At 33.3% G+C, this 24314-nt stretch overlaps 1 protein-coding gene across 1 annotated transcript in view; it reads right to left on the bottom strand.

Annotated features, from left to right (window-relative positions):
- The window catches only part of LOC120627786 (bicaudal D-related protein homolog), a 100900-nt gene extending 77296 nt beyond the window's left edge, over window positions 1-23604 (bottom strand). The window contains exon 1 of the mRNA XM_039895813.1: window positions 23052-23604. Coding sequence (XP_039751747.1) covers window positions 23052-23477 — 426 coding nt within the window. The 5' untranslated portion in view covers window positions 23478-23604. The remainder of the gene's footprint in view (window positions 1-23051) is intronic.
- Window positions 23605-24314: the final 710 nt, after the last annotated feature.

The raw sequence follows: 24314 nt of genomic DNA, 5'->3' as shown, positions 1-24314 counted from the left end.
ACCTAGCGATTGTAGCAAATTTAGCTTAATGTTCATTCTATATCATGGAATTCCGCAAAGTAACGCCTGCTTCTACCTACTTTAAACCTACCCAATCAATAAAATAAAGGGCGGTTTGACATCAGCTGCTAAAAGTCCATGCGCTGAGCTATTCACGTACCTGTCCACGTAACCTACTTCTTGTAGCTAGCATATATTATTCACAGCACAGAATATATTATACCTAGTACTAGTTGCGCTATGTAATATTATGTACCTATAGGGTAAATTTGCATTATTGCGTCTTTTAATTCACATTATTTAGTGAAGAATATTTTAGAGTTCACTTCTTTTTAATTTTATCAATTAATAAATTAAATGCCAGAGGAAATTGGGGCATTTATAAAGAGTAAATTTTCTCTGGTCTGGTTGAAGGCTTCAACTATGACTAACTAGTCAACCGATTATGGGTATTACTTTTATTTAACTGCTATAACCCTAAACACGTTAGCCCTTAGCCCGCTACCATCTAACAGTTGCATCATCAAATGAGGGCTAACTTGTATTGGAATAAAAATAAAATGTAATATTGTACATTTAAATATTATTAACTTGCATTAATGTACTTAACATACATTTAAAACTAATTAAAACCATAATAAAACTTTGGTCACAAGTGGGTTACGTAGTATTATGTCATTTATAAAGAAAGTTACGATAATATAGCCACTAACTACTTATTTAACATAGTCAGTTATAATAAACGTGTTGCTATATAATTTGATATGCATATAACGCAATGGTCGAACATGGAAGAACTGTAACATAATAAATAAGTAAAATTGCAAGTTTTTATTTTTGGTTAGTAGCATCATTAATCGACCTGTACATAGACAAATACATATCATTAATCCATATTCGGTACACATTTATTTAGATGTAGTATAAATATGTAATATGTTTGTTTATTTTTTATAACTGACTTGTCAAGAGCTGACGATTATCAATTCGATGCTTTGTTTTTACGTGTGCACAAAGATTTCTTCGCAGTTTCTTACAGAGTTCGCCTATTCTTGCAGAAAACCTTTGGCAGTTGAAAAAATAATTAAAAATTATCTTGCTAGAATTACACGAAGAGGTACCAATATGTTTGATATTGGTTTTCAATAAAAAAACCAATATTAAACATATTGGTCTTTTATTGAATTCATCTAAATGAATTTATTGAAAGGCCTTATTTAAATAGGTAAATGATTCAATTATAATTTTACTTAATACACGCATTCTTTTCGACTTCTTTCAAAACTTTGATTTACATCACTCTCGTGTCAGGTCTATTTTTTTTATCTATTATTATATAAGGTGACTGACTGAATGACTAACTGACTGACTGACTGATCTATCAACGCACAGCTCTAACCACTTGACGAATCGGGCAGAAATTTTGCACAAGGATTTTTGGAAATTCCAACCCTAAGAGGGTTAAATGGGGGATGAAAGTTTCATTCATTTATCAATTTATTTTCAAGTTACATCCAGTAAACTTTCATTTTAGAATCTCGATTTAAATTAAGAAATACGTGTTTCACAAATTTTGAAAATTCCAATAGGGGATGAAAATATATATGAAAGTTTCTGATTTTTTATGCATTTTACATTCATATTTTTCCACTAGCAGCAAGAATTTTTTTTAACCTTTGTAGTTAAAATTTACCAAATAAAAAATTAAACTTAACGTGACCGAAGCCGCGGGCAAAAGCTAGTCATTTATAAGATATTCGCTCTAATAGTACCTTCTGAATGTTGCTAGAAATGTACCTAGTTAGGTATATCTACTAAAGTCCTTATCGTTTCTTTATCAATGATATATGCGCTATCGCTTTGGAAGTAGGTATAGAATGATTTTTCTTCATACTTAAACGAGACGTTTGTTTGGAAGACACTTTGTTTATGTTTTTTTATTTTACTGAATCAGTGGCAGGCCCACTTCAGTTCCGTCAGAAGGGTTAGTCTCATACTGTTGTTTGGCTGTTAATCATAATAACCGGGATCGACCGGTTTTTTGATATACAAGGCACGAGAGTGTTCCCCACCAACATCCTAACTCTGAGCTTCTTAACAATACTTATTATTGCCTCACCCGGAATTAAACCCAAGAACTCGTAATCCCTAGTCGAACCCGCTAACAACTAGATATACCTACCTACCAATCAGACAGTTAATGCATTTAAACACTGTTATATTTCAATAAAAGAAGCTGTTGACTCATTTACCTACTTACTAAGAATAATACTTTGAAATTAGATTGCTTAACTCTTGGCGCCCTCAAGTTGGTAGGCTTTATTGCTATGTTTATAGAGTCGATCATAAACAATTGTCTGTGATTCCACGAGTCTGAATGTATGAGGAAGTATACCTATTATATTTCTTTTCTCACGATCTGACACCGCTCTGGCCATAAAATAAGCGTGTTTCGATAAACCGATAAAGGAACGCTCGGATCATTTAATTCCTATCAAATTTTAAAGCTTTAATATTAATAGCATTACACACAAAGAAGATAATAAAACATATACTTAAAACGGTCGGCTTATTATTTCATAATGTCGGCTTAATATATCGTAGCTCATATGACTTTAATTTTATTTGTAAGAACACTGCAATCTTACGTCATAAATAAAAACTATGAAATAGAAACGTTCGCAGGTTCGAATTAAGATTAGTCCTATTGAATAAAGCGGAGTTTGAGCGTAACTGAAATACTGGCATAAGTAAAAAAATCTAAATAAATAACTCTATACTTGAAGTACATAGGTATACGAATTAAAATCCACTGAGGTGATCCTGTTTCATAATCAACAAAATATATGGTTAGATTATGAGTCCTTTTAAAAGTACCCATTAAAACCTAGATGAAATCGCAAATGCTTCCTAATAAAGGGGTTGTGTCTTACAGAGATACAGACAAAACGAAATATATTACAAGTTCCTCGTTTTATATGACTTGTTTTTTTTGAAATACAATAAATAATCTACATTTTGCTAGACGATCGGAAATAATTACCAACCCACGTTTCATGGCCACAATGTCGATAGAAAACATGACAACGATTCGTTCGGTGTTTCTTTGTCTTTAGTTAACTTCTTAACGAGGAAGTTTTTTTTAATTAAGCGTAATCGCAATATTTAATTACCTTAACGGAACTTAGGAACTTCATTTAATAATAAGTTAATTACCCCTGAGTAGATACTTAGAAAACTACCTATAAAAATAACTGTTAATAGAACGGTTTCGGTATGCAGATTTTTTAAACTTATTTAGCTATTTATATAAACAGAAGGTAGATTTAAAAAACATGATTGAGAAATGTATACAAAACTATTGCATAGATTGCTAGTGTTTGGTTTTGTCTTTGATTGTGTACTCTAAGATCTACTTTCAAAGATTTTCATCAGATATTCAGTAAATGTATATTAAGCTACACAAAGTACTACATATAAAATCCATACTAAAATTATTATTTATTTATTATTTATTTATTAATGAAAAATATACATTTTTTATGTTAACATAACAATATCTGTTACGGCGTAACAAAAACCCAGACGGGTTTATCCGTACACCGGTATTCATCATTAAGCGCTCGGAATTATAAGTAGGTACAGTATTTTAAAGCTACATACAAAATATGATATATGACGGGTAGTTCCAAAAAAAAAAAATATAAAAAATAATGATCGCGTTTCAACCAGTTCTACATATCGCACTTTATCGTTTGAGTAAACTTTACACAGGATGTTCCAGCTATTTATTATTACATTTATTAGTTTGAAAGAAAAATGTTTTAAGTTTCTCCTTTATGTTTTTAGAGTTTATTTTCTGTTTTAGTTTATAAGGCAAGCTGTTCAGCAAAGTCGGCACTAGACAATCCAGGGTCTGCCTTCCGTACAAATTGTTACTTTGGGGAATAATGAGTTGGGCGTTTGACATACTGCGCGTTATTATTGGTAGTTTAATCTGCTTTTGGAGATTTTTCTTGAAAAAGTTCTCCATTAATAAGGTATATTTAATTTTATCGTGTATTGGCATGATTTTACAGTACGAGAATAATTCATGGTAATTACCTCTAAAATTGTTTTTGACTTTTTTGTATGGTACAACGGTTTTTAGCAAGCGCATTTGGAGCTGGTAAATGGTATCTAAATGTGATTTACATGTTCTCCCATAACTACTAAGACCATAGGCAATAGTTGATTCGGCAAGAGCTTTGTAAAGCGATAAGCGTATACTATAAGGAATTCTATTTTTTATAAGAGTAAATTTTGCCAACATGGATCGTAATTTATCACACACGTGGTTTATGTGTGCTGTCCACTTAAGACGATCGTCAATTACGACACCAAGGTATTTATGGTAACTAACCAAGTCAACAGGACCACAATTACACGGATTTATGGTAGCATGTAGGCACGCATGGCTATGGGCAATCAGGTAAGGAGTTACAGTACTTCTGTTTTGACTGGAGCTGATATACATTAGTTTCGTCTTTCTTGCATTTAGCACAAGCCCCATGTCATGAGACCACTTAGTTAGTAAATTAAAATCGGTTTGCAGTTTCAGAAGAGCTATATTTATATTCTCGCCCGCTGCTATAAGACATGTGTCATCAGCAAACTGGTAAATTTCACAATTTTTAATCAACCCAGTGGCGTCATTGACATAGGTTATGTAGTGCAACGGTCCTAATACTGATCCCTGTGCTGTACCTTCTGCAACAGGCATTCTGCTACTTAATTCATTTCCAACTTTAACTTGGTATGATCGTTCCTTTAAATAGTTTTTACACCAGTTTTTTAGAGGTCCCCTTATGCCACAATCATCAAGCTTTTCCAACAGAACATCATGCCGTAGTGTATCAAATGCCTTACTATAATCAATGAATACTATAAGTATATGTTGTTTTACATTTAGGTGCTTAAAAATTGTGTTAGTGAAGTTAGAGAGTAGTTGGGTTGTACTTTTTTGGGTTTGAAATCCATATTGGGTGTCGTTTATGATATTATTATCATCGTAAAATTTAGATATTTGGTTACCTATAAATTTTTCGATAATTTTATTAATTGTAGGTAGAATCGTTATGGGTCGGTAATTTTCATATTCTTTACGACTTCCGGTTTTATGGACCGGTCTGACTATACCAGATTTTAGTTCAACTGGGTATTCTCCTGTTTGGACTGATGCGTTTATCAGCTTTGTTAAAACTGGTAATATTTTTTGGCCTATATGTCTTAGGTCCAATGCTCTCACGCCATCTAAACCTGGCGCTTTATCGCATCTTAATGATTTTATTATCTTTAAGACTGTTGCAGGTGTTGCTTTTTTGAATCGCATTGAAACATTAGCGGGATGAGCATAAGTAGATTTATCTAGTAGTGTAGTGTTACAATTTGGTATAATCTTTTTAACATTTTCGTAAAATTTTATTGCAAATTTTTTTGCAATTTCTTTAGTATCAGTATGTATATTTTGTAGTGCATTTAATATTATATTATCTAAAGATTGTTTAATTCTACCCGTAATTTCATTGAGTATTTGCCATAATATTTTTGGGTTCCTTTTATTCTCAATAATTTTTGCTTTTATTTTATTATCTTTATTTTTTTGGATTATTTTATTAGCATAATTTCTTGATTTATTATATTTAAGTTTTAATATTTTATCACCAGGGTCTTTAAGCCACTGCATAAAAAGCCTATCTCTATGGGCGCATGCGTTTTTAATTTTATTATTTATGTTAAATGAATTAGTAGTGCATTTATGTCTGTCATAATTTCTTACTTTAATTTCCGATTTTTTATAACACGATTTAATATTATTTATTATTATGTTATATATTTCATAGGGACATATAATATTCTTAATAGGCTGCCAATCTATTTCATCAAGATATTTATAAAGATTTTTATTGTTATATGTAATTCTAAATTTCGGAACATCCTGTATCCGCTGTGGTCCAATGCATGCGAATGCAATAGCGCGATGATCGGCCAGAGAAGTTCCGAGCGCTGCCGTGTAAACTTCTTGTGAGCGGGATCTAGCGAAAATGTGATCAATACATGACTTAGTTAGTTTGTCTTTATATAGTTCTATACGCGTATATTCTGAGATCCCGCACACAAGGCCGTGACCATACATAACAGTGCTATATTTATGCTTTATAGGGCAGTTGGATTTTAAATCTATGTTAATGTCTCCTAACACAAATAGGTCTTTATTTCGCTCGACTTTACTGAGAAATGTGCTAAGTTCCGCAGTAAATAAATGCTTACTCTGACTTGGTGGTCTATATATTGCACACAGAGTGGCGGTGTAACCCAATGAAGTAGTAATTTGGCCAGAAAGGAGTTCAAAGTGTATTGATTTATAAATTTTGTTAGTGAATTTGTGTTTTTTCTTAATATATATAATTATCCCACCTCCTTTGCGTCCAGTACGCAGCTCTGTGTGCATTTCGTACCCCTGAATATTATATAAACGACTTAATGAGTCGGATATATTAGCCTCTGTGACAACGATAACATCGGGAGTATTTGAGCATTGTTGAATGCATTGCTCTAGCGATGTGAAATTTTTAATTATAGATCTAATATTTATGTGAATACATAACAGATTTGTTCTAGAAGGTATATAATCGATAAAGTTTTGTAGGTTTTTACAATCTGACACTTCGGATATATCTTCCTTATAGCTATCTAGGTTTAAATTCATTTCAGTATTAGGAATTAGTTACTATAAATAGGTTTAAAATAGTAAGTATTATAATAAGTATCGAAATAAAGTTATTTTAGATTTTTAACGTCAACGCTTGACCGAATTATTATCGCTTTTTCTTTTTCACCTTCTTTGCGAACGCGTATGATACCTTTTTTGATCCATATGTATTTGAAGGTGCTGCTGAGCTCTGATTTACAAAACCACAGCAGGTATTTCTTATATTAATTAATGCGAAATGTGTTTGTTAGTTACATACGGTCACTAAACTGATCCTAATTGTAGTGTTTGTGAATTTATAATATACATTATATATTATAATATCTAATTGTTTAATAATATTACATACACATCAAAACACAAGCATACATTGTACACGCAATATTAGCCCAAAGTGGACGCGTCTGATAAAAGTGCGAGTTGCGAGCCTGTGCTACACTATCCAATACAACATAGCAGACAATACACCAATAAAGGACATATACTATAGCTTGCATCCTGTACATAAAACCTATCCTGTCCTAGGGTGCTTTTTCAGGTCACATAGTAAATAATAATACTAATTGCTCCGATAAAGCACCCGGGTTTTACTCGAAAAATTAAAAAATAACTTCTGTTATAAGTGCACGACTTACGCCCTAAATTAATTATCAATCCAATCCAAAGTATAACCTACCCTGTAATTCTAAAGTCAGTCATTTAGTAGTCCTATTACTAAATTGATTGTGCCATAAGAAGATTTGTATTGAACTGTTTTACGCCCGAAATTATAATCAATCGAATCCTCGAAATCCAAACCGATCTTGTAGAAATTATGTATAAACAGCCAGCTATCTTTAAACATAATTTCGTCAAGGTCGGTTTATTCCTAATCGGGCCTGAAAATTTGTTCGACTAATCCGGGATTGAACTCAGGTCCTCGTGATCCGAAGTTGAGCAGACTAGTTAATAAACGACTCAGTCAGAAACCATCAATAACGGATAATCTATTAGATTGTATAAATAATGATCGAAGCCTTGAAATTATCGATTAGTGCCGCTGCCCGACAGTCTCTACTGTGATAAGTTTAATTCCACAGGGTTTGGTAATGAGCACCGAGAACTGCAATAGTGGTGCAATTTTGTTGCTTATTCATTTTTAAGTGTTTTAACGTACCCTTGGAAGATATATAATCTTGATTATTTTTCTGAAGGCATAAAAATAAATTAACACACATAATATTATGAATCCGAAAGTGTGTCTGTTTGGTTGTTTAGTACACAGGTAGCAAACAAACAGATAACAAAAAAGGCGAATTCATAAATTTTGTTACCTAAGCAGAATCGATCTTGACAAAATTTTGTACGGTTATAATTTGCATCCTTTTTTTCTTATAAGTACTTATGCGGGCGAAAGCTAGTGTATTTATTTTTGTTATCACTGCTAGTTATTTCTTTAAACTTTTCTTATACTATACCGCCTTTGGCTATCAATACTGAATGCTATTTTTGTTTACTTCTCCTGTTTATTTCTGTTTTATTGCAAATAAGGTAATCCATTTATCTAACTATCTATAAAAATTATCGAGCACCATTTCGACAATTTAAACCAGACTCTGCATGGCTATATCGGTCTTACCCTATGTCTAACTACTAAGAACGGATACGATCTTTTCCACTGCTATATTACTGGTTGGCAGGAGAGACCAGAGAGATGTGCTAATAATAATCTTATTTATTCAGGTTCCCTACTGTCACGGATGATGAATGTTTTTGTTTTTCGTATTCAATACGAACTCTTTTTTTTTTATAATTGACATACGAAGCAGACATAAGATAGGCCACTATCTTATGGTAAGTGGAAAACTGTCGTCCATAAATAGACCCACACTTCACAGAGCATGATGCCGTCGAGCCCTGGTGCTCTTCTCATGACGAGCTCTCGCGCTCGCCCCACTCCCCCGGTGACGCCGTAGCAACCTCTCAGGTACGCAACTGTGCATCCGAAAAAGAAAGAAGAGCATGCAAGGAGCACGTCCTGCGACATGCCGCCCTGTGTCCATCAATTTGAGAGGTGCTAAGCCTTATGTACTGTAATGCTACAAAAATAAGCATGTCGATATTATTTCCCCGGACGAGCTTTGTAACCAAAAACTCTACTACTGCTAAACTCACTCCAAACGATAAATTATGACATTGGCTTTAATTATCAGTTTAAACTCCTCTTACTAATATCAAAAACCTCTAATACTAAACGGCAAATGACCCGAAATAAGTGCAATCGTTTAGTAAACAGCATACTTTCAACATAGAACATAAATACATAATACACGGAAGTCGATTTCGATGTTATTTAATGCATTTATCTGTTCAGAAAGAAACGACCGATGCATTTTAAAATTTTAAATATGAAACCCAAAATAAAGTGACATTGAATTTCCAACTTACATTCAGCACACTATCCGAAGGGCCACTCGTGTTTAGGAGAGCATATGACGGAAGCAGATGTTTTAACGGTGCAGCGGTGCGGCGGACCGTTTCATCTGCTTGTGGTTTATGCTGCCCTGGTACTTCACACAAATTAACAATATGGACTTTAGTTTTTTGATCCTTCTTAAAAACTAGCTCAAGGGAACGGCTAAAAATGTATCCAATATTGGGAGCGATACGTAGTGTTGTAGGCAAATAAGTGTAATCATCATGAGATAGTGAATGATTTCAGAGATTATTATTATCTCTACGGTATAAACGTTAAATTAATGAATAATCTGACGTTAAACGTTAAGTTAGAACTTTAGACAGTGCTGACTCTCAGGGTAACAACATTTCTTTGTGTTAGATCGCCTCTACAATACAATTCAGAAAGGTCCTGTTTATGTAAAAATACATTATGAACCTTAGTTTAATGTCATAAGGTGGATTTTATAAAAAAAAATGACTAAGTCAACACCTGACGTCGAGCGAAACGAAGCGAATCGCAAACTACAATAAAAAGTTGAATAAAAACTGTTAAAGATCATTTGATATAGTATCGTACTTGATGATGTAAAATAAATAACATTAGAAATTTTTCTTTTTTACCATTTATCGGGATTGGTCGATCGGGTATAGGTTTTTATTCCACATGGATTGAGCGTATTTTGTATTGTACCTATCACGAAAAGATTTAACATTTTAATCAATGTTTTTGATAAATAACTTACGGAAGGAAGGATTATCTGTGACATTCTAATCGTAACACCATTATACCCACTAGTGCTGCAAAATAACAGTATGAGGGTAGCTAGTGATGCAAGATAACAAATTAAATATATAAGTGATAAAAACGGTTAAAAATTGAATTTCGCTACAAAATAATGATGAAAAATTTAAAATCTCAATGTTCTGCCAGGTTTTTGTTATAGTTAATCCTAGTTAAATATTACCTACATAACTAAATAAAAAATTACAACCATTGATTAAATATAATAATGAATGCTCAAACACCGTTGCTTTGTCAGTAAACAAGTAGAAATAAACATTATTGCTCAGTCTTATCGCATCTTAATCCAACACTGAATTCTTAAATGATTAACCAAGGAAGTAGGTTTGAGTATACGGACGAGTATTCGTGTTGCTAATTAGATTTATATGCGTGCACCAAATGTTAATAAGCAGAAACGCTAAAAACTATACAGAGGCTTAGGTAATTGCAATTTTAAACCTACGCAAGTGTAACATAATATAGTAAATAAAGATATTCTAAATAAACATAAATTGTTTGACGTATTTCGAAATTCTATTATTTATTAGTCGTCGTGCCAGTAAAGCAGGGCCATCTGCCGGGTCTAATTGTGTTTCCAAACCAACTAGAAACCCATTGAACACAAACCCAAAAATACATCACAATCGGTCAAGCTGTTTAGAAGGACTTAGATGCAAAACACAAGTACAGAAGAATATACTCGTATAATAATATTACTTTCATTGTTAGTTTTTTTCTCACCGTTTAAACCTTCCTTAGACTACCACGAATATTTTAAGTCCTACATAAGACAAATCAGTCCAGCCGTTTCCGTGAGAGTTCAGTGAGACTAACGTACATCAATGTGGAGTAGATAGATTTGTAAGATTCAAAATGCGTTTCTCATACCATCATGTTTCACAAGTTCATGAAAATAACGCCTGAGGCTTGGTAAGAAAAATCCGAAATCAAAATATGAAAGAAAAAAATAACTATTAACACTGGCAGCTGCATAAAATGGCGGACTAATAACAAAACGCTTTTGAAAATCACATAACTTATGTATTAGTTATCGACTTTACTAATGGCAAAAGCCTAGGGCGAACTTATAATTCCGTTTTCTATGACTAATCAAGACTCTAGTAGAAATTTGACTAATCGGATGGCGCTATACAAATTGGGATTCAGAATAATAAATACTGTATACGTTTATGAGAAATTTACGTAAGAAATTAAGTTCTTAAAGATAGATGATGCATTAGTGCGTTAGGTGATTGACTTTTCTGAGTTACGAAACAAGAGTTTTTTCCAAAAGTGTAGATACACAAATAGACATGATAACAGTAGATCTATGATCCATGTATTATTAAAAACTATTTAAATTTATAGAGAATTTTTATCTATTTATATAATAATCAAAATATCAACAAAATCTTTAATTTGATCAAAAATGAATCAGACAGGTACTTTCGAACATCATAGGGCAGTTTTCCAGAATTAGTTATAATGTATGGCACAAAATGTGATACAACAATTTTGAATGCAATATAAATATTTAAGAAATACGAAGGTGGGTTATATAACATTGAGCATACATTTAAAAGCACAGTTAAAAATCTATTATTTGCGATAAATGAATATTTATCTATCGTCATTTATTATACATATTGACAAAAATAGCTATTACCGCAGATATATTTTTTGCCTTCCATGTGAAAGAAATGCAATATTTAAAAATACATAACCTTCGTATGATCTATCTGTAATGGTTGATTTAACGAAACTTCTACAATATTTAATGAAAAACCAACACTTCATTGTAGGTTTTCATGTAATTTATTATGAATGATAATAAGCCAATAAGCCAATAAGCCAATTTACTATTAGCACTGTGCTAATTTAGCAAAAGCCAGTTAAAAAGCTAAGTTGAATAACCACGCAAAAATTTATGGGGGTACTAAAATATATAAATTATGTCCTGACATTGAATTTATAAGCTATTAGGTGCTGTTACTATATTTTATAAGTCGAGGCCGAGAGGTTACCTCGAGGAAAGGTTGTGACATTTACCTGCGTTCAGTCAAGCCTTAATGTTTTCTAAACGAACAAAATGCCTGTTTTTTATCAAAATAAAAATGTCTTCGATGCTAATCTAATTATTCATTAAATAAAGATTATCGTAACCGAATTAGCAAAAAAATAAAATCCTATTGCAAATAGGTACCTACCTGTTTAACATGAAAATGGTTTTAAAGGAAACCATTTGTTGAACAATGTTTGAAATACATTTCCGAAGGTATAGGTACCTTGTAGATCGTCGTAGATATGCCTGATTGTAATCAAGTAGATAATTAATTAACGCCAATACTGTAGTTTGCTGTTGTAATACTTAATTGTATATATATAGTTACCTAAGAGTTTTAGGTCGATGACATTTTTGATTATTTTTTATCACACCTACTATGAAGTAAAATTTCCGAAACAGTATAATAATAAATAATAAATTTGGCTTTATAAATAATTAAATGATCTAAGTGGTTTCTAGTTTGAACTAGCCCAAGAGAAGCGTAAGCAAAATGCTTTTTGAATGCAAAATCCGCTCTCATCAGAAAATTACTCACCTGCATTCGAGGAATTACATTTTATGCGAAAATGATCCATCCTTATTTCCTCACTTATTTTATACATGCGAAAGTGGCTTTGTTTGTCTTTCCCTCGCGACCTAACTTTTAATCCTATCACTAAATTAAATTGATTTTTAGCATAGAGTTAATTGAAAGGACGGAGACTAACATACGCTACCCCAACAAACTTTATCCCAGGTAAACAAACGTAGTTTGAAAAAACAAAAATAAACGTGGGTGAAGAACGCTGGCAACAGTTACTATAGAGTCATAATAGCCAAAAGATCGGTTTTTAAACAATAGTGTTCCCATCGCAAATAAACGACGGCCGTTATCGACCAGCAAGTAATTTCAACCTGAATCCAGTTCAGAATGTTCCTAACGATGATGTTTGGCAGCGCACAAGGCCGTGGCCTTAATCAGCTGCACTCTCACTTCGCGAGCGTCGATCGTGAAGCAACTTAGTTTTTGAATTGTGTATTACTACGAAAACAAACATTGGAGACTTAGTAAACTCATTTACTGCCAATAAGGAAAATAGCATCTTGCGAGTTCCTACAGTCTACACGTTTTTTTTTTGCTTCGATGTCTTCCTATTTGTGTTTTTTTTTCAAAACTATATTAGCTATCAGAGTATCAACCACCTCATTATCGACTCCTTTTACACGCTTAGGTACAATCTTTTCTACCAACCATCGAACTCTTCTTTTGTCTTCCTCCACATTGTCCTTTCCTCGTTCATATTTGTTATGTAAATATTATTGGATATTTTTTGTAAATATTTAATATTTTTGAATGTACTGAAATAATTAATACAGGATTTTAATCCTTTAGTAAATAAGCAGGTCATCTTTATAAATCGACCAAGCAAAACTATAAATGCTTTAATTTAAGTTAAGTCTAAAGTAAAATAATTTTATTAGGGTTGATGTTAACTGAAAAGTGACCTTGGCAGTTGCTTTACCAACGTTGTAATTTGTGAAAGACAGTATCCAATAATCATAACAAGTAGGAATATAAAATGTATTATCCCTAAGTGTATGACTTGTGGTGATTCGCAGTGAAACTGAACTCTTGCTAAATGTCCGTTATAATGTCAGGTCACAAGACAACCGAAGGTCATGTCCTTAATTTCTAAAACATCACCTAACGAGTCACGAAAATAAAATGTTAATTCAATATTACTTTTTATCATAAATGTTCGTCAATTTTATTTTTCATAAATATGTTCATGGCGATGTGAGACGTCAAAACAACATCTAAGTTTTTTGGTGGGCTACTACTTAGACCCGGGGCGCGTTTGGAACTGTCGTAGCTTTAGTTTTAAATTTTCGAATGTAATTATCGCTATAGTAATCCATCGCTGGACCTATTTAAATCCTTAGATGGATTTCAATAAATAAATATTTTTCTTTGGCTTTTGATTCGAAATCAAAAAGTTTGAATTTATCTTTTATTTTGAATGAATGATCCATTCATACTGCATTAATATAATGGTATAGGAAATGGTCCTATATATGCTCCCCCATAATTAACAAAATACCATAAACTCGTTATATCGATGCATAAGACTGAGTGCAAACCGAAACTTAAAATAGCTGCTAAATAAAATTGTTTGTATTTAGGTTAAAGTGCTATTATATATTTATCAGGTAAAGACCCGGTAATTTATAGCCCATGTAAATCAGAATCATTAATTACGTCTTTAACTAGTCCGAACAAAGAACAAAGCATGCAATGGTGGTGATTCTGTTGCATACATTTCTAAACTAAACTAAATTAACACACAAAAAACAAACTCACTAAACTGTGAAAATAATCGTTAAAGCCCGCCAACCAGAATTGGACCGGCGTGGTTGGGAATAAGTTATTTGTATATCTACGGGCATTGGTGCTAAATCTTGTTTACACAAATCTCTAAACTAAATTGATCCATTTAAAAGAAATTAGAGTCGGTGGGACTGAGATACTGTTGTGCATATATCACTTAACTAAATAGACACAACAAACAAATTCACTGAACTGTGAAATTAATTTTTAAGTCCTGCCAACCCGATTGGACTAGTGTAGGTGCGACTAAGTTACCTGTGCCGTCTACCCTACAGCAATTGGTACCAATTCTGTTGTACACAAATCCTAAACTTAACTTTATTGACCCATTTAAAAGTAATGCCATTCTTTTCACTATATGACGGTGACTTTTAACAGTATTAATTTAAAGTGTTCTAAATATTAACCATATACTAATGTTATATAGTCATTAGTTAATTGTTTATATTTATCCGGCTAAGTTTGTTGTGAGCTCTTCTTACTCCAGGGCGCGTTTGGAACCCTCGTAACTTTAGGTAAAGGTTGGCGAAAGAAGTTATCACCATCCCCTTACAATTATAAAAAAATAATAAACATATAGTTATGAACGCTTCATAAGTGCCTGTGATAGGCCTACATGAATAAAGAAATTTTGATTTTGAATTTATTATATATGTACGATTTATTTGTGTAAATTAGTTTATGTAGTATTATGTAGTATTATATGATTATTCGCATGTGCGTGTTTTAAAATTTTGTACCAACTGCAGTTTGTTCTTTTCTTTTTTTTCTAATCCTTAGGTTGCCTGCTGGAAGTTGTTACTAAGCGATAAAGGAGTTTTTCGTATTCTTTGTCTTTCTCCATTTTTCTCTCGTTCTTGTATACCTATCTTGTGAGGTGCACAAATAAAGAGTTATAAGTATGATAATAATTTCGTTGCTAAAAAGACAGCACTATTTTTAGACCTCTTTAAATATAATTAGCACCTATATCAAACTAAAATTACAGTTAACAATTTCTTTTCTACAGTAATTATTACAAAACGCGTAAGTACTCGTTCTAAGATACAGAGAATCATAACTTAGCGTAAAAGATTATTTAGAAATAACACTAAGATCTAGTTGGCTGCACGAAAACTCCAAACAACAGTTACGTTATTTTATGGACCGGTCGAGTCTGTTGGTGAATCATCGGTTGCTTTATATTCCGTACACTTCAAACAACAATGATTTCATACTAAATTTCCTTGAGGTTTTCCCACTTGCATCTTAAGCTAACTTATCTTGTTAATAATGATAAACAAATAGTAAAATACAGGGTACCGTAAGCAAAGCATCAAAGCATGCCAACGACTATATACGCCTCTCATGTGCGACTGCCTGCCTGTCAGTCTGTCTGTCATGGGCCGTATCTCATGAACCCTAATAGTATATTTATGTAGATATTACAGTTACAACAACTAATAATAACCAAAAAATTAAAATTTGATTTAGGCCGTAGTCCACCAAGCTGGCTATGTGCGAATTTGTAGACTTCACGCGCCTTTGAAAACATTATGGAGAACTTTTAAACATGCAGGTTGGCTCACAAAGTTTCACCGTTAAAGCAAGTGATATTAAATCCCTTAAAACGCACATACCTCCGAAAAATTAAAAGTGTCTTTTGTACGATATTAATAATGATAATAATGTTTTAAATTTTTCCATGGTACGGAACTCTTTAAGTGCAAGTCCAATTCGCAATTAGGCCATGTTACAGTCACACAATCATTAGAGAGTGTACAGTATACCAATAATAAAACTTCTTCGATTGCAGAAACTCATGATATTTCAGAACTCATGACAAACATTTTACTCAATATTCATTGTACATAGAGCCCGTAAAAGGAACAAAGGAACTCTAAGAACTATACAAAAATAGTTACAATAAATCTGTGAAATCTGAACATGGTAAGATAGTTACCATAATTTGTTACGAGGTCAAAGTACCCGGGCATGAAAATCAAGATTTTTGTAGGTCGTGTCACTTTAATAAAAGTACTTAAATCATTATAATGTCCACATTAATTGAATAGTTGTGTAAGAACTTGCTAAATTCATTAAGACATATATTAATATAAGGTTCTTAGATATAAAATTGGTGTTTTGTCGTACTGGCCACTTTGATCTCAAATATCTCCTCTTCGATTAGGAATTCCAATTTCAAATATGTAACAGCTATTTAGTCAAGCTTTTGTGTTTTAAAAACCCTAATTCTCATTTTTTTTTTCCTCTTTAGGCTTTTTCTTTGCGTTACTTCACTTAACAAAAAAGAAAACTTAAAATGTCGCGTTATTTACGCGTAGGAGTTCCATCATGGCACTAGTGCTGCAGAAACGGCTCTAAGAATGAATTATGGTTGGGGCGGTATCGCAGAGGAAAACACAGTGCGTTTATGTTCCAGGGTTTTCGTTTTGGAAATTTCGACCTGCACCAAGAGACCAAAGTTGATAATAAGGAATTGAAGGCTATTGTGGAAGTGGATCCATCGCAAACCACGTCCTAGCTAGCTGCAGGCTGCGATGTAAGTGATACAACTGTTATAATCCACTTGAAGTAAAATGGGGAGACGCTTGAAAGGTGGTTAAACCCACCGCTGCGCCATGGAGGTTGTCAAAGGTCATGAATAATTGACTGAGGTTATTTAACTTTTCTCCTTGACAATGATTAAAAACAATTTGCGCAAATATAGTCACTGGTCAGTGGTCATAGAGTAAATAACTAAAATAAATTTAATTTAACCTGAGTATTAAAAAGCGAAATAAAAGATTACACACAAATTTTGCAAAACTAGATTTTAATAAATTTTATATCTCGGTCTATAACCAATACTATTCCAATCAGAGAATCCATATCCAAATATCACCGGACGGTCAACGACACACGGAAACATAATTGCATGATTCCGAACCGGTTCCCATGAGGTCACCGTCTGACACCATTAAATACCTCATGCACTTCTGTAAGGTTTATTTGATCTTGAATTTGAACCGTGACTTTGATCAATGGTTTCCATTAACGTAACTGACGGTTATGTAAAAACAAACGACCAAAATGTATCTATCTATTCACTAACATCTTAGTACCCATAACACAAGCTACGCTTATTTGGGGACTAGATGGCGGTGTTTGTATTGTCTTTTACACACATTTTATTTATTATTACAACACATTCTAGCTTAAATCCTATTAGAAGCTATACAGCATCGTGCGATTTGATAGAGTTCAACGATCTATGTTAGTACATATTTGTAAAAAAGAAAACATTTTACAAAAACTAGCAGCTATCTCTTCTTCCTAACGTACAAATGCATTTTGTAAGCAAGTAGTAGTATTCTGTACATTTTGTGTAAGATTTCTGGCTTGCTAAACTCATTTATTATTCAATGGTGATGATTTTCATGCTTAACAGTTTGTGTTTATTTTTATTTCATAAGAAACATGATTTACTGTATTTACCTACTAGTGGTTAATTCTTTGAGAACAATCATGGTACTCCGACTCCCTACTACTGTTTAATTAACTTAAGGGATAGTATGGTTTAATTGTACAATGAGTGAGTTCTATGAATTAGGTAAATATATAAAGTTTCATGAATTAGACAACTTGTTATACATATAATGTCATTAATCGTACCAGATTCTGACCTTGGTACCAGACACTAGAATCTCCACTTCTACTGTATTGGCAAACCGCCAATTCACACGAAGCTTTTCACTTCCTCTTCTCTGATTCATACAGCTCAGGGTTATAATGTCCGCCTTTTTTTATTTCTATATCAGGCTTGTTTTTGACTGCGATCTAAGCGAATAAATGGTAGAGATGAAAACGTGCTTATCTAGAATTGAATAAAAAGCGTATCAATAATGGAGTTATTTCCATTGAGTGCAGAGCTCTCAATAATGCAGCTTTCAGGAGGTATCTCTCCGTGTTTAAATCAGGAATGTGGGATCATCAACTGGAGAGCCAAAGTACGCTGGGGTTCATAAACGCAGCGTTTGTAGCCCTAGCCCCATTAGCTAAGAAATATACACAGATCAGCTTTTGATAAGCCGAACAGTACAAGTGGAATTTAGAAATGAATTAGAAAGAAACAGTGTATGTCCAGTAGTGGACATCCGTCGGTGTATGTAATTTCATCATTAGATGATATCTGTAATCGGTTTCTAGCCGGAATAATACTAAGTAATTTTCAAAACTGAGACAAGCCATATCTGTAACCCTTCATAAAATATAGAGTAACGTTAGAGAGACACGCTCTCCAGTGTAACCCATCTTAGGAACTCGTATGCTTCAAGTTATAACGTTGCGGGAAGGTGACTATGATGTTTTGGTCCAGTAGTACCATCGGTTTAGGTGCTCTGATATAGGGCGAGAAACCAAAGCAAGAGACGCCATAAAGCAAATTCTACAACTTAAATGGAGATGGGTGGGTCACATTCAAAGATGTCAAGATAGTAGATGGACAAAAATAGTAACCAACTGGCATCCCATGGATTGGAAAAGAAGACCCGGTATGCCATTGAAAAGATGGGAGGACGACATCGCGAAAATTGCGGGTAAGACATGGAGCACTGTAGCAAGGGACAGGCACAAATGGGAAAAATATGGAGGAGGCATTTACTTACATAAATATCAAAAATTAGATATCATAAATACAATAAGGGCAATATATTACTTAGTTTGGAAAACATCAAAAATAAAAAATAATAAATTAGGATTAAGAAAAATTATATATAACTCTACTAACGTACCCAGCCCGCTTCGCCGGGGTAAGTTTTTCCTTTATTTTATTTAAACAATAAACTTACATCATTAAATTTTTAATTTAAGGCTCATAATAAATTAAATCATTCATTTCTCTCCGTATTCATTCTCTTCTAATGTCTTTTCGAGCGAGTGAAGATCATTATCTACACCCATGTACACCCAACAACAGAATATCATCATAGTAAATAAAATCAGTATTTGACAGTTTGACAGTTCAAAAATAGGAGTGCTCCGATCGACACCAAACGTTACAGGATTACTCGCCAGGTCAATCCGGAGATTCCCGATCCCAAGACCGATTTCAATGAAAGTTTCATTGAAATCGGTCCAGCCGTTTCGGAGCCTATAAGGAACATACCCACACACTTTCTCTTTTATATATATAGATAGATACTAGAAGATTATATTTAGCCAGTAAGAGTAGAGTAGTGTATAATTATAAGGAATGTAAATAAAGCTTTTATTATTATTATTATTATCAATCGATGGTACTATAACCATCGATTTAGATTTACAAAGGGCAACTTTTTAAAACAGAGCCAGCATAACCTACTTCAGACTTCTATTAGCATCTCTGAAAAAAGCACCAGACATACCACACATATATTGAGCGAATTCAGAAACATGTTCGAAAACGTAGCATTTCTTAAGTGTTTCTTGTTTTATTACGACCGAAATTTAGTCATTAGCAGATAGTACGATTTACATGGTCAACAGGTTTTTGGTTAAGGTAAAGAACCACCTCAAAATCCAAAGAACCTGTCTTCGACAACACCGTCGTTCGTTTCGTGTCTGACTAATGTGAATTAAAAGCCATCTTATAACGGCATTACATTTTAAAAGTTTTAACCCAAATTTTAGAAATTGGCATAAAAACGAGACGGTTTTGCAAAGTTATTTATTGCCAATCAGATATGTTTCTTTCATTAGCAAGTTAAAGTTTTGTGCTCTTGTTTCCCTTTCATTCTCTAAAGCCATTTCGATGTGAGTTTATTTGTGATTCGCGTATGTAAGTGTTTACTGCATCCATCACGCCCGCAATACAATCTGCGATAGCAAAAACTGATAAGAAATCGAGATAAGGGTGACAGACATCGGAATTTTCGCAATATCTAAAATAATCAGAATTATTATCAGAACATATTGGAATATAGAGGTATGTTTGACTTTTCAGGCGATTGACATTAATGTACGTAGACTGAAATTAATCTTCACGGGAAACTTGAAAAAAAACCACCCATATAAATGATTGGTAACTAAATTCATATATTTAATAGCCCCAGACAAAGGGGCATCAGGATCGCGTGCAGCCAGACGGAGCGTCAGCAGTTCATCTTTCGAGCTCTTCTTACGACCACGGACATACGGCACGGCTGCTTGATGTGGCATTAATCGCCGTGGCTAACTCATCAAATGTTGCGCAAGTGAAGCACCTGTGCATCTCTAGGAGATTCCGGAACCTCCCAATGTATGTGACTTCTGGGGTTAAGTGTCTAAAAATCCATATAACCCGATAACTCCCGAAGGAAATTAACTTGAATATACACTTGGTTTAAAAGATTTTGCCCCCGTTGATGAAAAAAAAAGACAGTTTGTAAAACTGTATTTAAAAATAAGATAGTTCGGTTGTCTATAATGGAATTTTCATCATTTTCCGTTATTGAACTTGTTACTTTAGTATCCAGACTCGAATCTATCTATAAATCTAATCTATAAGGCCTAGCAAACTTTTGTTCCAATTTTAAATTTCCCAAAGCTTTAAATGTTTGAACAATTTGTAACGAATTTACGCAATGGAAAAATTGATCTTCGGCCTAGTTAATTAGATACAACTAAAATGGTAACATTCAGTTATTAGAGAAACATGACCGGCTCGAATATTCGTTTGATCTCTTACGAGTCATTTAAAGTTGACATTCCAGGAACTTTGATGTCTTGCAAGTGAATATTTCAGCATGCCATATTAATTCCATCACAACTGGACTCCTGGTTTTTTTGTGGCGAGTACATTCGCCTACTAAGAGCTTAAGATCTATAGTTATGATATTCTAAAGCACAGGCGTCTCATAAAATATAGTCCATGTTCATGTTAACATGTTCTAGTCAATGTTATAATAGATACGTGGTCTATTTATGAAATAAAAGTGTTATCAGCTTATCAGGAAATCATTGGTTACATATTATGTGGAAAACGTTATTTCAAGTGGGTGATTCATTGTTATAAACATACTTTTCGTCATAAATTATAATTACTTTAGATATTATGTTAACTATTCTAGCAGATACCACTAATAGAAACCGTACCATAATTTTGATTGCCTTTGGTAAGCCTGATTTAGTTAATTGTAACTCTGTATGTAAGAAATCTTACCAATAGTTATAACTTATGATTCTGGTATTTAAGAAGACTGATTTAGTAAGGTCTAACGCATATCTTTATAAAATCTTACGAACAGGTTGAGAGAGCACTACTATACAATAGTCTACCCAAAGATATTTTTTGCGAGAAATCTTTTAAATCATTTAAAAATAAGCTAAAAAAAGCATTGCTTAAATTTTTTATCAACGCGCCACCTGTTGTATTTATGTGTTTGTTTTGTTTTCTATAACACTAACTTCATAATATATTACCACTTCTTTATGCTAATTTTAATTTATCATTTTATTGAAACAGTTTCTTTTGAGAATAACTGTCTTTAAACCTAACAATTGTTAATTAATCAGTAGATAAACTAAAAGTGTGTTCTTTCTTTATTTCAATAAGAAAATCACTAATGATTTGCAAGTGTTTGCAACTGTATAGTAAATAATTAATTATTCCCTAAACCTTTTTTTCAACTTCGCTTACTGTCTAAGAACTAAATGCGGAAGTTAGGCAAAGCAATACTTGGAACCATTGCACACGGACTATTTGATTTGTGTTTATTTTTTATCTGTAATAAACACCATACAAATATTACTCCAGATTAAGTATCTAAACAATCCAAGTAACTATATAGAAATTAGAATAAATAAACAATAGTAAGAGATGTGGCAACCCTGGTGACAGTTCAAAATATCCGTAAATAATTGGTAAAGCTATTAGTAAGTGAAAGGCTACGACTAAATTTAGTAGTCGTTGACAAAAATAAACTCTTAGAAATGACTAACGACCTTTAATACCTATAGAAATGTATACATTCCTATACATTTACATCGAATGGAACTAGTTTAAGTAGGGGTAAGTGCTTAATAAGAGTAAACGAAATAGAAAAGTGTAAAAATAGCACTATCGTTATCCCGAGGTTAAGTTTAAAAAGGATAGCACTACTTTTAGACCCGTCAATATAATGTAGTTTAGATATGTATACACAATAATAGGCTAGATCATATTTTGTTTTAAGGGTATTGTAAACAAAACAAATGAGCCTCAAAGGGTCCCCCCTTTGAGCCCCATTTGTTTTGTCCTTGGAAGTTGGATGAAAACTTGCAGACAGCCGGAGATTATGTGCAGCAGAGCAGATTGCAGATTTTTCTTATATGCAAAGAACACATTGAATGGATAATAATGTTTGAATGATATAGCTCCTTTGCTACAAGATAACAAAATAAAAACCAAATGCTAGAAGACTAAAGCCTGAGTTTAGTATATTGTTCCTGGATTAACACAATCTATTGTATAGCAGGCCAGAAAGGATTTATGCGTTACAGCGTATCCTTTCTGATCCTGTTACCTTACCAAAACCTGTTGTTTCTGAGTTTGCGTCTATTTACTCTTGATATTTCTTTGTGGTCGCTTCTATGGGGTGTTTACAAAACAAATAAAACAATAACAAACAGCACGAAGCCAATTTGTTCATGCAGACAAAAAACTCACCTCAAGTTTTTTGGAGTATTCCTCTGCCAAACGCTCCTGTTCTTTCTTCAAGTCCTCATTTTTCTCCAGCAAAGCTTTACCCAATTCTGCTGCCAGCAGCAAATCAGATTCCTTTTGTTGTAGTTGGGTCCATACATCGTCTGTATTCTCATTCACCACTGTATCTCTTGCTACAGCCATGACTTTAACGTAATCTTCTAGATCCTCGAAAAAGTTTTCATCCGACAGGCTCAAAAGTGCCGGCGGTTTTCTGTTACCACTCCTACTTCTGGTCCTTCTATGTTTTAATGTCTTAGTACTGCCTTTCCCGACAAATTCAGTTTGTTCAGTTATAAAATTAGGCGATCGGTCCGGCGGCTCTTTATCAGTGTAATCGGAGTTTTTTCTACTACTTCTACTAATATTTGCACTAAACTCTGCGGCCATTTAATTTCAACTATAATAACTAACCAATAAAGTTAACTCTGCACTATTTTCGTGTAGTTGTTCTTTTTGAACAGCTTCTCGAATGCCTGCTGTATTTTCACTGGCTTGGGCAGCTTGATCTGTTTAAAAATGTTCATTGGTATGTCGAAATCCTTTTTTAATGCCATTATAATATTTTTATGAGATTACGAGCGTAATCATTTCCGTGTCACTGGCACTGCACAAGCACGAAACACGATATTGTTATGTCGGTACACTCGCGGGCGAAGCAATGTGTTGCCTCGGCGACGGCTCGGACACAACAAAGCGATACAAAGCCTCCGAGGTGGATCGAGCCTATAGTGGCATAGATTATTTCATTAAAAGATGCAACAGGTTAGACCAAAAATTAAAACTTCTTTAATATATTACCTAAATAATTCACATGTTATTAATAAATAACGCTTTTAATGGCTTTAAATCAACAAATTATGCTTCAATGCGCATGGTAATGATGACGCTCTTTATGAACTATTAAGTTGTGGTAAGAGCGTAATATGATATTTAAGTGGTGATAGCCAAATGGCAAGGACTTCTGCTTGCTTAAAAAATAGTTAAATTTACATAGTTCTTAATTAAAAATAAATAAATTACTATTTATTTGGAATTCGGTTATAGTTATTCCCGCGGAACCCATTATTTTCCGGATAATCTCAATCAAAATGCATAAGACAATGTGATAAATCAGGATACCTATAAGCTTCCAAATTTTAGCCAAAACGTTTCATTAAGTAATTGTTGCGTGAAAGAGTTCAGGTAATAGAATTAGATTAAACATGTATTTAACCTAAATTACCT

The sequence above is a fragment of the Pararge aegeria genome, chromosome 12 (genome assembly GCF_905163445.1).
Source record: "Pararge aegeria chromosome 12, ilParAegt1.1, whole genome shotgun sequence".
NCBI lineage: Eukaryota > Metazoa > Arthropoda > Insecta > Lepidoptera > Nymphalidae > Pararge > Pararge aegeria.
This window is presented reverse-complemented; position numbering and strand designations above follow the sequence as displayed.